Source organism: Pleurodeles waltl, chromosome 6, assembly GCF_031143425.1.
Source record: "Pleurodeles waltl isolate 20211129_DDA chromosome 6, aPleWal1.hap1.20221129, whole genome shotgun sequence".
In the NCBI taxonomy this organism is placed as follows: Eukaryota; Metazoa; Chordata; class Amphibia; order Caudata; family Salamandridae; genus Pleurodeles; species Pleurodeles waltl.
In genome coordinates this window covers 239,766,644-239,780,862 of record NC_090445.1, presented here as the reverse complement: position 1 = coordinate 239,780,862, position 14,219 = coordinate 239,766,644, and the positions used below count along the sequence as shown (strand labels likewise).

The 14,219-nt window shown below is 45.1% G+C and overlaps 1 protein-coding gene across 1 annotated transcript in view; it reads right to left on the bottom strand.

The window, feature by feature from the left end:
• Positions 1–1,453: 1,453 nt before the first annotated feature.
• Positions 1,454–14,219, bottom strand: part of MRC2 (mannose receptor C-type 2) — a 761,492-nt gene continuing 748,726 nt past the window's right edge. The window contains exons 30-31 of the mRNA XM_069237988.1: positions 3,264–3,323; positions 1,454–2,058 (exon numbers count right to left, since the gene is read on the bottom strand). Of these exons, the coding sequence (XP_069094089.1) occupies positions 1,562–2,058; positions 3,264–3,323 (557 nt within the window). The 3' untranslated portion in view covers positions 1,454–1,561. The remainder of the gene's footprint in view (positions 2,059–3,263; positions 3,324–14,219) is intronic.

Below are 14,219 nucleotides of genomic sequence, written 5' to 3'. Positions count from 1 at the left end.
CTGCACCATGGCCTACTTTGACCAAGGTCCTACGTTTTGTCAAATGCCAGTCTCACTACAACTATACTCAATGACTGTTCTGCTAACCACAGTATGACTTGTCAGCATTGCCAGTGAATGTCTCTCTCCTACTATTCGGCAAATCCTGTCCCTCTGCACTGTCTGTTACATCACCCCAGCATGTCAGGAGCATCATCCACACCCCTTCTGTATGATCACCATGTAAGAATGCACCAGAACGGAATCAGCAAACATGGACAATGTACATTTTGCACTACAGCACCTATCAATAAATAGCACTTGCACACCTAATATGTCTCTGTGTAATATGACACATCAACTGTGCAGTAGATAACTCTAAAGTGCCTGTGTGACAACCATGTAGATTGTCAATACAACTGTCCTGACATCATGTAGTCTGATACATCTGTGCAGTGGCCAGGATTGCATCATAGCCTGACCATCCTGAGGAGAATAACTGATGAAGGGACAAACCACACACAATTATGCTGTGTTGGACAGAATAATGCTCCATCTATAGCAATCCAAGTCAACTAATGGTGGCTGAGAAATGTAGGCACCATGCAATACTAAAAAATGAAATTATGCAGCATAATCTAAGCAAACACAACTAAACACTGCATCAATCACCCTTTCTGAGTATACTTCCATGAAGGGAAGTCATGCTGAATTTTTACACACATGATCTATGTCAGCAATGAAGACAACAAGACAAGAGTGTTAACAACACCTCATCTACAAAGATGTCCCTGATCATCACACTGCAGTCCGACCTAATAAATTAACCACAATACCAAGTCTGGAAGCACACTTTGTGATGTAGAATACATACTCATCAACACAAATCCTTGGTGATCCATGTAAACTACTAATGGTGGGTCTACCAAATGGTGGATACTTACCAAGTGAGCACAGGGGTAGCTGCCATGTTAAACCTCCATTTTCTGTGGTGTGTAGCATAGGACACAAATGTCATAGAAAAACAATCACCTACACTGATGTCAAGCCCATGATCAAGTAGCAGTTAACGCATAATGCAAAGGGTTAACTATATGTTTATTCCTATGTATTCACACCAGAGGCAACTAAGGGAAAAGTCATACCTACACTAATCTAACCTGACTACTCCTAACCCACAACTAACCTAAGCTAAACTTACTCTACACATATAACGAATCGATCTAAACATCAACCCCCCACCCACCATTATGAGACAGGACACATGCAGGACAACACATACTAACCTACACACATACTATACTATCCTAAACAATCATATATTTTTTTGTATTTTCTTTTTTTATAACATTTTTTATATATATATTTTTTTTGTTTAAACAGACAGGAATCCCAACATTGACCCCCACCCACCCACACAAAAATGAAAAATAGAAAGAATAAGGACCCCCCACCCTCCTCCCTAACACTAACTAAGCTAACAACCTACACTAACCTAACACTAATCCCCAAAACCCAACTATCATTACAAAAAGGAAAGAGAAGAGAGGGGAGGGATAAATTTAAAACAAGCAATAAAGTCCTAGAGGTTGGCCCTCCGTAGGGTCCGCCTGATGGACCGAACCCTTTTCTTAATGTAGGCCACATCCTGGCTTAGCTTGTCCACCTTGCTAATAAACTTGTCCATTTTCCTGTTTAAAGACAGGAATGGCGCAGGGTCAATAGGAGGGGCTGCTGCTGTCTGTGTGCTGGCAGAGGTGCACGGTGTGGGAGTTGTTGTTTGCCCACTGGACTGTCCTGCAGCTCGGAAATTGCTGGGTCCAGGTCGTACTGCAGAGGCAGGGTCAACTGTCCCCGCCGTTGCTGGGGCCACTTGGGGAAAACTGGTGGATGTGGTGGTGGTGGCTGTTGTGGGCAATGTTGGGCCACCCTGTGGTGAGGCCCACCATGCTCCGGAGGCCCGATCCGCTTGGTATTTTCGGTCCATCCTTCTGAACCCCGACTGCACCTGCAGGATGTGCCAGTATCTCATTGCACCCCTTTCAAACTGATGTCTCTGTGCGGCACTCATGTTTGCAGCTGTGAAGAGAAAGGGCAACTGTTTACCATAGGAAATGCATTGGGTGGAATAGCACAATGGGTCAATTACACATTACTTTTACTGTAGTTGTAACAGCTATTTTCATAACATAGATCATTGAAAGTCTCAGAGGAAGTACATGGGAAGCCTGCATACAAAAGGGCATCTCACACCTAGCATATCCATGTCTCTACATGATGGGTGACATCAGCCTAAACTTGTCATCCAAATAATGGGTAATGCAGCTGACATTATGGCTGTACCTCTTCCGCCTACTGACTTCACTACATATGTCACTCTATGTGATAACAATCACAACCCTCAATATCTGCCATTTGGAATTGTTTTTTGCTAATATAGAACTCATGTGCCATAACCGAATGTGTACACTAGGTTCAAAACAAAGTTGCAAAAGGTCACAAGTATGTGTAACATACTGGTTGCTACAGTCCTATGTACCCTATTCCCAAACACATGGCAGTCTTTGAGGGTGGGGTGGGAAGAACAACCAACAATCCCATATTCAATGCACACCCAGGAGTGTATAGAAAGGTCAACAAGTATTTGCCTCCACACACAACACCAATGAAGGGCTAGCAACAAATTGGAGTCAGCTAAACCTTGTCCTACCCAAGGTCCACACATGTCAAAATGTACTGACTTAGGCCAACATCACATACTACCAGTGAGGCATAATTTACCACACACACAGAGGAGCAAGAACACCCATGATCATGAGTAGAATGAACACCTAGGCCATTGCACTCTAGTCCCACACACTTCTAGTTCAACTTGTGGAAGTACATGCCCCCGGAAGATCCAACCTACAGTGTACTCAGTCCATCCTCAACTAGGGAAGCTGCATATTTAAGACAAGCCTTTTGCAGAAGCCATCTGGGAGAATGTCAGTCTGAAATGCAGATTCAGTCCAAGCCAAGTCCCATAGCAACTCTTACATTAACCAGTGTATTCCACATGACTCATCCCATTTCCCATAGCGGGCCCGACTGGAATGGCCTACAGACCCTAAATCTGAGAGATGGATAAGCATAGGTCTACTTAAACTGAAGTGATATTTGAAATCCCACTAATGGAACAATACTAATGAATGGGCAGCGCATCAAATCTTGAATTCTGTTGAACACACAGTAGTCCATCATGCATCACTAGCAAACAATAAAAATAGCACACATGCAACACTCACTGTAGGTGTCGGGGTCCGCAAAATGAGCCACCTCTCCCACAGTGTACGGTGCAGGTTCACCTGTAAAGCATGGAAGGAAGAATATACTCAGACTTCGTGCACTGACAAACAATTGCAATTACAAAGACAATCTGAGAATATGACATGCGTAATGAAACACTTTCACACATGCTCATACTGCATGGAATAATTCTTGAGCAACATTTACATTGGATGAGTCTCCTGCTACAGTTACACACCCTACTACACACATGCAGTGGCCAGGACAGTCATGTGGTGTCAAAGATGCACCTCCATTAGTATGCCCCAACAATATAGGGGTGCATTCATCTCATCATGTGCATCCCAGAGAGACATCCAAAAGCTGGTTACTTGAGGACTGCATGACCCCTCTAACTCAAACAGCCTATGTGGTCATTTTCAACACACACCAACCAGACACACATGTGACATATGTGTGGACAACATAGCTAACTTCAATTGACGTGAAGGCAGCACTCATTTATAGCATCATATTGGGTTTACAAATTTCAGTCTAGCTATGGCGTCTACATATTTAGGTATGATGTTTCAACATCCATTTTTCACTGGCTATTGTGACCTGTAGAGTTCAAATTGAGGCATTAACGTTTCGCTTGTCTGACACAAAGGCAACATTACATTACATACAGCTACAGGCAACCGGTATGTGTAGAAAACATGAGCTACCTGACTGCTAGCATTTGTCTTCCTTCACATTGTGCAACAGTTACCCAGTAGGTTTCCCTAGCATTACACACAGTCAGCTACTTATCTAGCAGATTGGGTAACAATCATCACATGTCCCCACACAGCTTTAACCTGTTCTGTGCCTTGGACGAGATGATCTCGTCCAAGGCTACAGTTCCCCTGTGCCTTGGACGAGATCATCTCGTCCATGGCACAGGGGAACTTGGGGGAGCGCTAGCGTGCCCCCTCGTGCACCCCCCTCCCCCCCTAAGCCGGGGATGGAAGGGGAAGACCTTCCCCTTCCACCCCCGACCCCCCCCCCCCCCACACCCCTCCCTGTGACATCAGCGCGCGAGCTGATTAGTCACAGGGGCCTCCCCCATCGCGCTGGAAGCAGAGCTTCCAGCTCGATTGAAAGAGAAATGCTAAGCATTTCTCTTTCAATCACGTGGGGGAGGCCCGGAGGGGCTTCAAAGGGAAGTAAATGTATTTCCTTCCCTTTGAAGTCTCTCCGAGGGTTTCAAAAGCCGGATTGCTTGCAATCCGGCTTTTGAAACCCCACTAGACACCAGGGATTTTTTTTTTCACTGATACTGACAAAAGGGAGCGACCCCTTGGGCAAGGGTCACTCCCAGGGGGGGCATGGTTTCGGTAAGGCCTTTTCTGCCCCCCCTGGCAGAAACCTCTAGGCACCAGGGATACAATTTACTTTTTTTTTAATGTTTTTTTTTTTTTTAGGTGGGGAGCGACCCCTTAGGCAAGGGTCGCTCCCCTTGGGGGAAAATTATATTTAGGCCATTTCTGCCCCCCTATTTTGATGAGGCCAATCTGCCCCCAAGGGGGGTAGAAACCACTAGACACCAGGGAGTTTTTTCTTTGCGTGAATTTCACGCAAGGGGAGCGACCCCTTAGGCAAGGGGGGCAATTTATTTTAGGCCGATCTGCCCCCAGGGGGCAGAACCCTCTAGGCGCCAGGGCAATTTTTTTTTTGTGTGTTTTTTTTTTTTTTAGAGATGGGTAGCGACCCATCAGGCAAGGGTCGCTGCCCTGGGGGGCAAATTGTATTTAGGCCATTTCTGCCCCCCTTGGGGGCAGATTGGCCGATTTTAGGTCAATCTGCCCCCAAGGGGGCAGAAACCACTAGGCACCTGGGATTTGTTTTTTGGCGCCAATGTCACGCAGGGGGAGCGACCCCGTAGGCAAGGGTCACTCCCGGGGGCGGGGTTGGGGGGGCAAATTTATTTTAGGCCATTTCTGCCCCCCCTGGGAGCAGATCGGCCTATTATTAGGCCGAACTGCCCCCAGGGGGGGGCAGAACCCTCTAGGCGCCAGGGCAAATTTTTTTTTGTGTTTTTTTTTTTGTTTGTTTGTTTGTTTTTTTAGAGATGGGGAGCGACCCATCAGGCAAGGGTCGCTCCCCTGGGGGCCAAATTGTATTTAGGCCATTTCTGCCCCCCTTGGGGGCAGATTGGCCGATTTTAGGTCAATCTGCCCCCAAGGGGGCAGAAACCACTAGGCACCTGGGATTTGTTTTTTGGCGCCAATGTCACGCAGGGGGAGCGACCCCGTAGGCAAGGGTCGCTCCCGGGAGGGGCGGGGTGGGGGTTGGGGGGGCAAATTTATTTTAGGCCATTTCTGCCCCCCCTGGGGGCAGATTGGCCGATTTTAGGTCAGCAGAAACCACTAGGCACCGGGGATTTGTTTTTTGGCACCAATGTCACGCATGGGGAGCGACCCATCAGGCAAGGGTCGCTCCCCTGGGGGGCAAATTGTATTTAGGCCATTTATGCCCCCCTGGGGGCAGATTGACCGATTTTAGGTCAATCTGCCCCCAAGGGGGCAGAAACCACTAGGCACCGGGGATTTGTTTTTTGGCGCCAATGTCACTCAGGGGGAGCGACCCCGTAGGCAAGGGTCGTTCCCGGGCAGGGGGGCCCTAAAATAAAAATTTATTTTAGGGCATTTCTGCCCCCCCCCCCCTCCCGGGGCCGGCTGAGCTAGAGGCCAAACTCCACAGGTAGGCACTTTGCAAAAAACACCTGTTTTCTGTGAAAAAATATGTTGTGTCCACGTTGTGTTTTGGGCCATTTCCTGTCGCGGGCGCTAGGCCTACCCACACAAGTGAGGTATCATTTTTATCGGGAGACTTGGGTGAACGCTGGGTGGAAGGAAATTTGTGGCTCCTCCCAGATTCCAGAACTTTCTGCCACAGAAATGTGAGGAACATGTGTTTTTTTAGCCAAATTTTGAGGTTTGCAAAGGATTCTGGGTAACAGAACCGGGTCCGAGCCCCGCAAGTCACCCCTCCTTGGATTCCCCTAGGTCTCTAGTTTTCAGAAATGCACAGGTTTGGTAGGTTTCCCTAGGTGCCGGCTGAGCTAGAGGCCAAAATCTACAGATAGGCACTTTGCAAAAAACACCTCTGTTTTCTTCCAAAAATTTGGATGTGTCCACGTTGAGCTTTGGGGCGTTTCCTGTCGCGGGCGCTAGGCCTACCCACACAAGTGAGGTATCATTTTTATCGGGAGACTTGGGGGAACGCTGGGTGGAAGGAAATTTGTGGCTCCTCCCAGATTCCAGAACTTTCTGCCACAGAAATGTGAGGAACATGTGTTTTTTTAGCCAAATTTTGAGGTTTGCAAAAGATTCTGGGTAACAGAACCTGGTCCGAGCCCCGCAAGTCACCCCATCTTGGATTCCCCTAGGTCTCTAGTTTTCAGAAATGCACAGGTTTGGTAGGTTTCCCTAGGTGCAGGCTGAGCTAGAGGCCAAAATCTACAGGTAGGCACTTCGCAAAAAACACCTCTGTTTTCTTTCAAAAATTTGGATGTGTCCACGTTGCGCTTTGGGGCGTTTCCTGTCGCGGGCGCTAGGCCTACCCACACAAGTGAGGTATCATTTTTATCGGGAGACTTGGGGGAACATAGATTAGCAAAACAAGTGTTATTGCCCCTTGTCTTTCTCTACATTTTTTCCTTCCAAATATAGGAGAGTGTGTAAAAAAGACATCTATTTGAGAAATGCCCTGTAATTCACATGCTAGTATGGTCACCCCGGAATTCAGAGATGTGCAAATAACCACTGCTCCTCAACACCTTATCTTGTGCCCTTTTTGGAAATACAAAGGTTTTCTTGATAGCAATTTTTTACTCTTTATATTTCAGCAAATGAATTGCTGTGTACCCGGTATAGAATGAAAACGCACTGCAGGGTGCAGCTCATTTATTGGCTCTGGGTTCCTTGGGTTCTTGATGAACCTACAAGCCCTATATATCCCCGCAACCAGAGGAGTCCAGCAGACGTAACGGTATATTGCTTTCGATAATCTGACATTGCAGGGAAAAGTTACAGAGTAAAACGTAGAGAAACATTTATGTTTTTTTCACCTCAATTTCAATATTCTTCTTTTTCAGTTGTTATTTTCTGTAGGAAACCCTTGTAGGATCTACACAAATGACCCCTTGCTGAATTCAGAATTGTGTCTACGTTTCAGAAATGTTTAGGTTTCTGGGATCCAGCATTGGTTTCATGCCCATTTCTGTCACTGACTGGAAGGAGGCTGAAAGCACAAAAAATTGCAAAAATGGGGTATGTCCCAGTAAAATGCCAAAATTGTGTTGAAAAATTGGGTTTTCTGATTCAAGTCTGCCTGTTCCTGAAAGCTGAGAAGCTGCTGAGTTTAGCACCGCAAACCCTTTGTTGATGCCATTTTCAGGGGAAAAACCACAAGCCTTCTTCTGCAGCCACTTTTTCCAATTTTTTTGAAAAAAACGAAATTTTCCCTGTATTTTGGCCAATTTCTTGGCCTCCTTCAGGGGAACCCACAAAGTCTGGGTACCTCTAGAATCCCTAGGATGTTGGAAAAAAAGGACGCAAATTTGGCTTGGTTAGCTTATGTGGACAAAAAGTTATGAGGGCCTAAGCGCAAACTGCCCCAAATAGGCAAAAAAAGGCCTGGCACAGGAGGGGGAAAAGGCCTGGCAGCGAAGGGGTTAAATTGTTCACATGTAATTGATGTGTACTCACCAACATGGCCACCAATCCTGATTCCCAGGTGGTCCAGCAGATCCTGCTCCCTGGATATCAGATCAGCCCAGCGGTGCTTAAGTTGATGGTCATTCCTCAGGCTACCATAGACACGGACCAAGTAATGGCGCACCTTCCCCCACCGGACTTTACGGGCCTCCGTGTGATACCCGTGTATCACACGACCCCCATCCTCCAGCATGAGTGGGAGGAAATGGCAAACAAGCCATATAAATCCCCCCAATTCCTCCTCACCCATCCTGACAAGCCGTGGCCTACCTGACATCTCTGCACTAACAAAGTGGAAAAAGTTGGAGAAAAAGGAAAAGGGGGAAATGGAGAAAGGTAGAGTAGTGAAAAACAAAGAAAACTTAAGAATAAGAGCCCAACTAACCCCAAATTTACACTACCCAGAACAGACTCCCACAGACAATAAAAGAAACACTGGACTTGACAAAATTATACAATACAGACTCAGACAGTATACAACAACAAGACAATGATGACAAAAGCACAATAGAGAAGTACACTGGACACAAAAGCACTAAAACACAGGACAACACTTGCCACACAGTCTAGAATAATCTGAGACTGCAAAGTGAAAGTGAAAGTACACCCACAGTACAGAATCTGTAAACAGGATATCCTATTACATCACATCCTGCATAAAATGGCCGCCGTTTTTTTTCCCCATTATACGTCATTTTTTCACCATACAGATTGTGCGTCATATTTTTTGACGCATAAGAGTGCACATAATGCAGAGTCAAAAAAAAATTCATCATTGTTCCCTTATATTTGTTTGAGGCTTATTTTACAGTTCTAGAGTTGAAATTTAAGCCGCTGGCAAATATGATGACCAAATATGAAAATTAATTTTGACTCTGCATTATATGCACTCCTGTGCGTCAAAAATGTATGACGCCCAAGCTGTATGCGTGGAAATATGACGCATTATAGAAAATATGGTGGCCATGTAATGCTGGTTATTAATATATTTATTTTAAAATGATATTTTTTGACTCAGCATTATGTGCACTCCTGTACGTCAAAATTTTATGACGCCCAAGCTGTATGCGTGGAAATATGACGCATTATAGAAAATATGGTGGCCATGTAATGCTGGTTTTTAATATATTTATTTTAAAATGATATTTTTTGACTCAGCATTACGTGCACTCCTCTACGTCAAAAATTTATGACGCCCAAGCTGTATGCGTGGAAATATGACGCATTATAGAAAATATGGTGGCCATGTAATGCTGGTTATTAATATATTTATTTTAAAATGATATTTTTTGACTCAGCATTATTTGCACTCCTGTACGTCAAAAATTTATGACGCCCAAGCTGTATGCGTGGAAATATGACGCATTATAGAAAATATGGTGGCCATGTAATTAATGCTGGTTATCAATATATTTATTTTAAAATTATATTTTTTGACTCAGCATTATGTGCACTCCTATGCGTCAAAATTTATGACGCCCAAGCTGTATGCGTGGAAATATGACGCATTTTGACAAATATGTCTTTAATTTGTCAAATTGTGAAAATAATTTTGTCATGACCAAACGGTGCTAAGTTATACACATTTGGGGTTAGCTATGGCACATGTCCCTTATAGGATGTATAGAAGGTATTCACAGTGCAATAGTAATGATTGCTCAAAATGGTTATTACCCATAATTGTACACATATTTTGGGTAATTGCTGATGGCTAATTTCAAATGATGAATGGGATACCAGGATGTATTCCTTAGCAAAAATGTGTCCACATTTATCACGGTAATCCAAATTATATATAGGCCAAATAGGTTTTGCAATTGTCACCTACACTTTTTATGGAGGTAACCATGTCCTAATTATGAATTTGTGTATCTTATATGTGTTTTACTTTTGACATGTAGGCCACACATGCGCCTTATGCATGTGTGTACTTCACATGTGCATATTTCATGTATATTTGGGGGGCGGTAGAGGTGGACTTAGGCCCCCAGCACCCTAGGGTTTGCCCTTCCAGACTTGCAAATTTATCCAAGGGTTTCATTAATTCAGTAATGCTAAACCTGCAGCAGCAGGCTCATGGAAACCCATAGGGTATGATTCACTGTTTGCCATTCAATAATCCCATTTGACGTTTGCCCTATTGATTCTTTGGAGCAATCTGACATACCATTTTGCATTGATATTTTTTGCTAAATCTCAATGTTCCTCATGTGCTGATGACAAATAGGTTGTTGATGTATGTGGCCCTTTATGCATTACCTGGTTTAGTGGCATGTTTCATTCTTCCTGCTAGGTTCCAACTGGGACACTACTGTGATCGGCTGCTTGCAAATATTTTGTTGATTGGATGGCACATGTTTATATGTATGGTCCAATGTAGATCCACTATCAACTGTCAGGGTGTATGTTGTCACTGTAACTTCCAGGTCTCCTCATGAGTTAGTGGCAGCTAATCTTGTTTCAATTGGGCATTGTTTGTAGCAAAAATGGAGAGAAGCCATTGAGGACATGGTCACCTACACATGGATGGTCCCACCCTTTCACTGAACACGTGTAATGAGACTTTCGAATGGGCAACCTTGGTGTGCTGAGTGAGAGAATGTCTCAGGTGTCTGGATCTGGCATGTGTCATTGCCACATTTGTACTCCAGTTGGCCTCTGTGGATGGTACTGTATCATGAAACATCATAGCCTCTGTGCAGAAGTAAATGGCTGGAATTCAACACACGACTCATCTTTATCATTTGAAAAAGTGTTACTCAGCGTTTTGAACAGTCAGGGTCCTCATATGTGTTGACTTTTCATGGACATTATCTGAGGTTGCTGGCTTTGATGGAGGCCATTTACACCATCATACACTATGGTCCTGGTCCACTGTCACACTTTGTAGTTTAGGCATTAATGAAGGTCAGACAACGGAAGGGCCAAGATTTGGCTATTCATGGGCACTGTCACAAATCTGATGCAAATGACAGTCAGATGATGCACTACTATGTATTTGAGTATACATTGATGAGGCTAATGACAAATTAGTGTCTGAGGTACAAAAGGTATTGGACAGCATGTGTGGTCCATAGGTGGACCCCAGGTATCTGTAGAGTGACCCACGGACAGGTGCCAGTCAGGCTGACAGGATGCTGGGTCAATCAGGTGCAAGCTCTTTCAGTAATCACATGATCACGTGTTCTGACTAGGACTGGTCAGAGGGAGCATTAGACAGTTGAGATGTCACACTGTGTATGTCCTGTGTTGCTTTGAAGGTGACACATGAACCCTGATAAAGTGTTACACGGCAACATTTGTGTCAAAGCTTAATGATGTAATGGCTCACATTCAAACATGTATGCAGTAGGAGGCATCTGCAGGGACAGGGCATGTACATTTGGGTGGTGTGCATGGAGGGGATCACAGGTGTGGCCTCCATCTGTGTCTCACTAGTCCTGTCAGATGGGATTAGCTGATAAATAGCCTACAGTACCTTTCACAGAAGAATCAATCTACAGGTGATACCAGGCCTTATAAACTCCAAAGCAGTGTATTATATGAGCTGTGTTCCATGCAGTGAGATGGTAGTATGACAATGGTCGGCATAGTAAAGGGTGTGGCACACTGGATGAGTCTTGTGAGTGTGTGTGTGTAGATGAGGGAATCTGAGTGTACACAAATCGGCATTCCAGGGACCTCTTCAGACAGGTGGGGTGTGAGCAGCTGCAAGTGTGTGTATTGTTTTTAGAAAAGGGCTGACATGTAGATGGGATGTGATGTGCTGGATGCTTGTCATAGGTGTAGCACTTGTGCTGTGTATGTTCTGCTTATGTGTAACTCTAGTGACAGATAGTCATTGCAATGATAGTAAGTAGTTGGAATTACTGTTGGCAAGAGTCTAGTACTACATTCCTGTTCCTGAAGCATTAGCATATGAACTGCCTGATATATGAGGCCTGTTTTCCCCTAGTTGAGTGATGGTGTTTTAGTTGTGTGCCATCTGCTGCGATGATCCATGTTTCCTACATGTATGTGAGTCATATGTGTGGTCCTCAGCTATTGCCCTTCAAAGGTGAACTGTACAGGATGTCTGTCATTTACATGGTGTGTGTATTTGACCATTGTATGGTGGCCATTACATTTGTGGTGTATATTTTTTGTGTGATGATTGTTATGTCATTATTGCTCAATGAGACGACATTCTTCTTCAGCAATTTCAAACTAAAGGTGGGCAGAAAAGAATAGGCCAAACCATGATGTGGTGTTTGTTATCTGTGTTTATTTACAATTGTGCATTAAGTGGTGATAGTGAAAATTAAGAAAATAAGGCCCATATTTATACTTTTTGACGCAAAACTGCGCCAATGCAGTTTTGCGTCAAAAAAATTCGCGCCGGCTAACGCCATTCTGAAGCGCCATGCGGGCGCCGTATTTATTGAATGACGTTAGCTGGCGTTAGCCGCCGGCGCTGTCTAGTGTTCGTTAAAAAAAACGACGTACACCAGGCAGCGCCAGCGTAGGGGGAAAATGGCGTATGGGCGTCCAGAAATGGTGCAAGTCAGGCTGAGGCAAAAAAATCGCCACAACCCGATTTGCGCCATTTTTTTACGACTCCCAACCCCCATTGAAATGACTCCTGTCTTAGCAAAGACAGGAGTCATGCCCCCTTGCCCAATGGCCATGCCCAGGGGACTTCTGTCCCCTGGGCATGGTCATTGGGCATAGTGGCATGTAGGGGGGCACAAATCAGGCCCCCCTATGCCACAAATTTTTTTTTTGTTTTAAACTTACCTGGACTTACCTTAATGTCCCTGGGGTGGGTCCCTCCATCCTTGGGTGTCCTCCTGGGGTGGGCATGGGTGGCAGGGGGGGTCCCTGGGGGCAGGGGAGGGCACCTCTGGGCTCCTTCTGAGCCCACAGGTCCCTTAACGCCTGCCCTGACCCAGGCGCTAAAATCCGGCGCAAATGCGTTTTTTTTAGTCCCGCCCACTCCCGGGCGTCATTTTTGCCCGGGAGTATAAATACGACGCATATGCATCGCAGTCATTTTTTAAGACGGGAACGCCTACCTTGCATATCATTAACGCAAGGAAGGTGTTCACGCAAAAAAAAGACGCTAACTCCATGAACTTTGGCGCTAGACGCGTCTAACGCCAAAGTATAAATATGGAGTTAGTTTTGCGTCGAAAAAAACCACGCAAATTCGGCGCAAACGGAGTATAAATATGCCCCTAAATTATTTACAATGTGTTGGCGCCTACGCACTCCAGCAGCCGTGTTTGGTTGTTCCCCCTCCTGTTGCAGGCCAGCATCCTCCTCTTCGTCGTCTTCAGGCATGTATGGGTCTGGTTCGAGGACGGGAATGTTCCTTTTTACACAAATGTTGTGCAATATGGCACAAGTGAGTATGATCCTACAGACCATCTCTGGGGAATATAGTAGGCTACCGCCAGTGATGTCAAGGCAGCGGAACCTTGACTTGAGGTTCCCAAAGGTGCGCTGGACAATGCTGCGTGTCCTCTTATGGGCGTCGTTGTATGCCCGCTCTGCAGCAGTAGTCGGGTTCCCAAATGGTGTCATTAGCCATGGCTGGATGCCATACCCCTGATCAGCTGAAAGAAAAACACAGAATGGGATCATGTTGATGTAGCTGGCACTATTGAAAAGACCTTTAATGGCAGTAGTTGTCTTGTGCTGTCTGTGACTCTTTTGTGTACTAATGTGACAACCTATACTTGTAGGCTATACCTTCTGCATTGTGTTTTTTCCTTGGCTGAGCAAGTGTTTGTCTGCTAACCCTTTGTCAGCAGTATGTTTTGGGAATTGCAATAGAGTGTGTCCTCCCTAGCATTGTGACTTGTGCTACAGGTGTCCGTGTGTCTTCACTGGGGGTGAGATGATAGTTCCATGCAGAGTTAAAATTGAAAGTGTTGTTAACACGTTCATATCAAAGTACCATGGACATCCCATCCCTTGAAACTTATGCAATGTATTAATGTAAAGGTTATTGTGACACTTACAATTTGCAAGGTGACACTTAGGCAACCACACTCATTAATGTCTTCACATTAAGCTGTACAGTAAATTCCAATGTGTGACAGGTTCAATGGTGAGTTAAGAAACATGGCTAGTGATGTGAGGACCTCAGTGTGTTCCTGTCTAGGTGTTGCTGTTGTGGTGTATGTGTTGTGTGTCCTAGAGGGTTGCTGTGCAGTGTGTATATAAGTA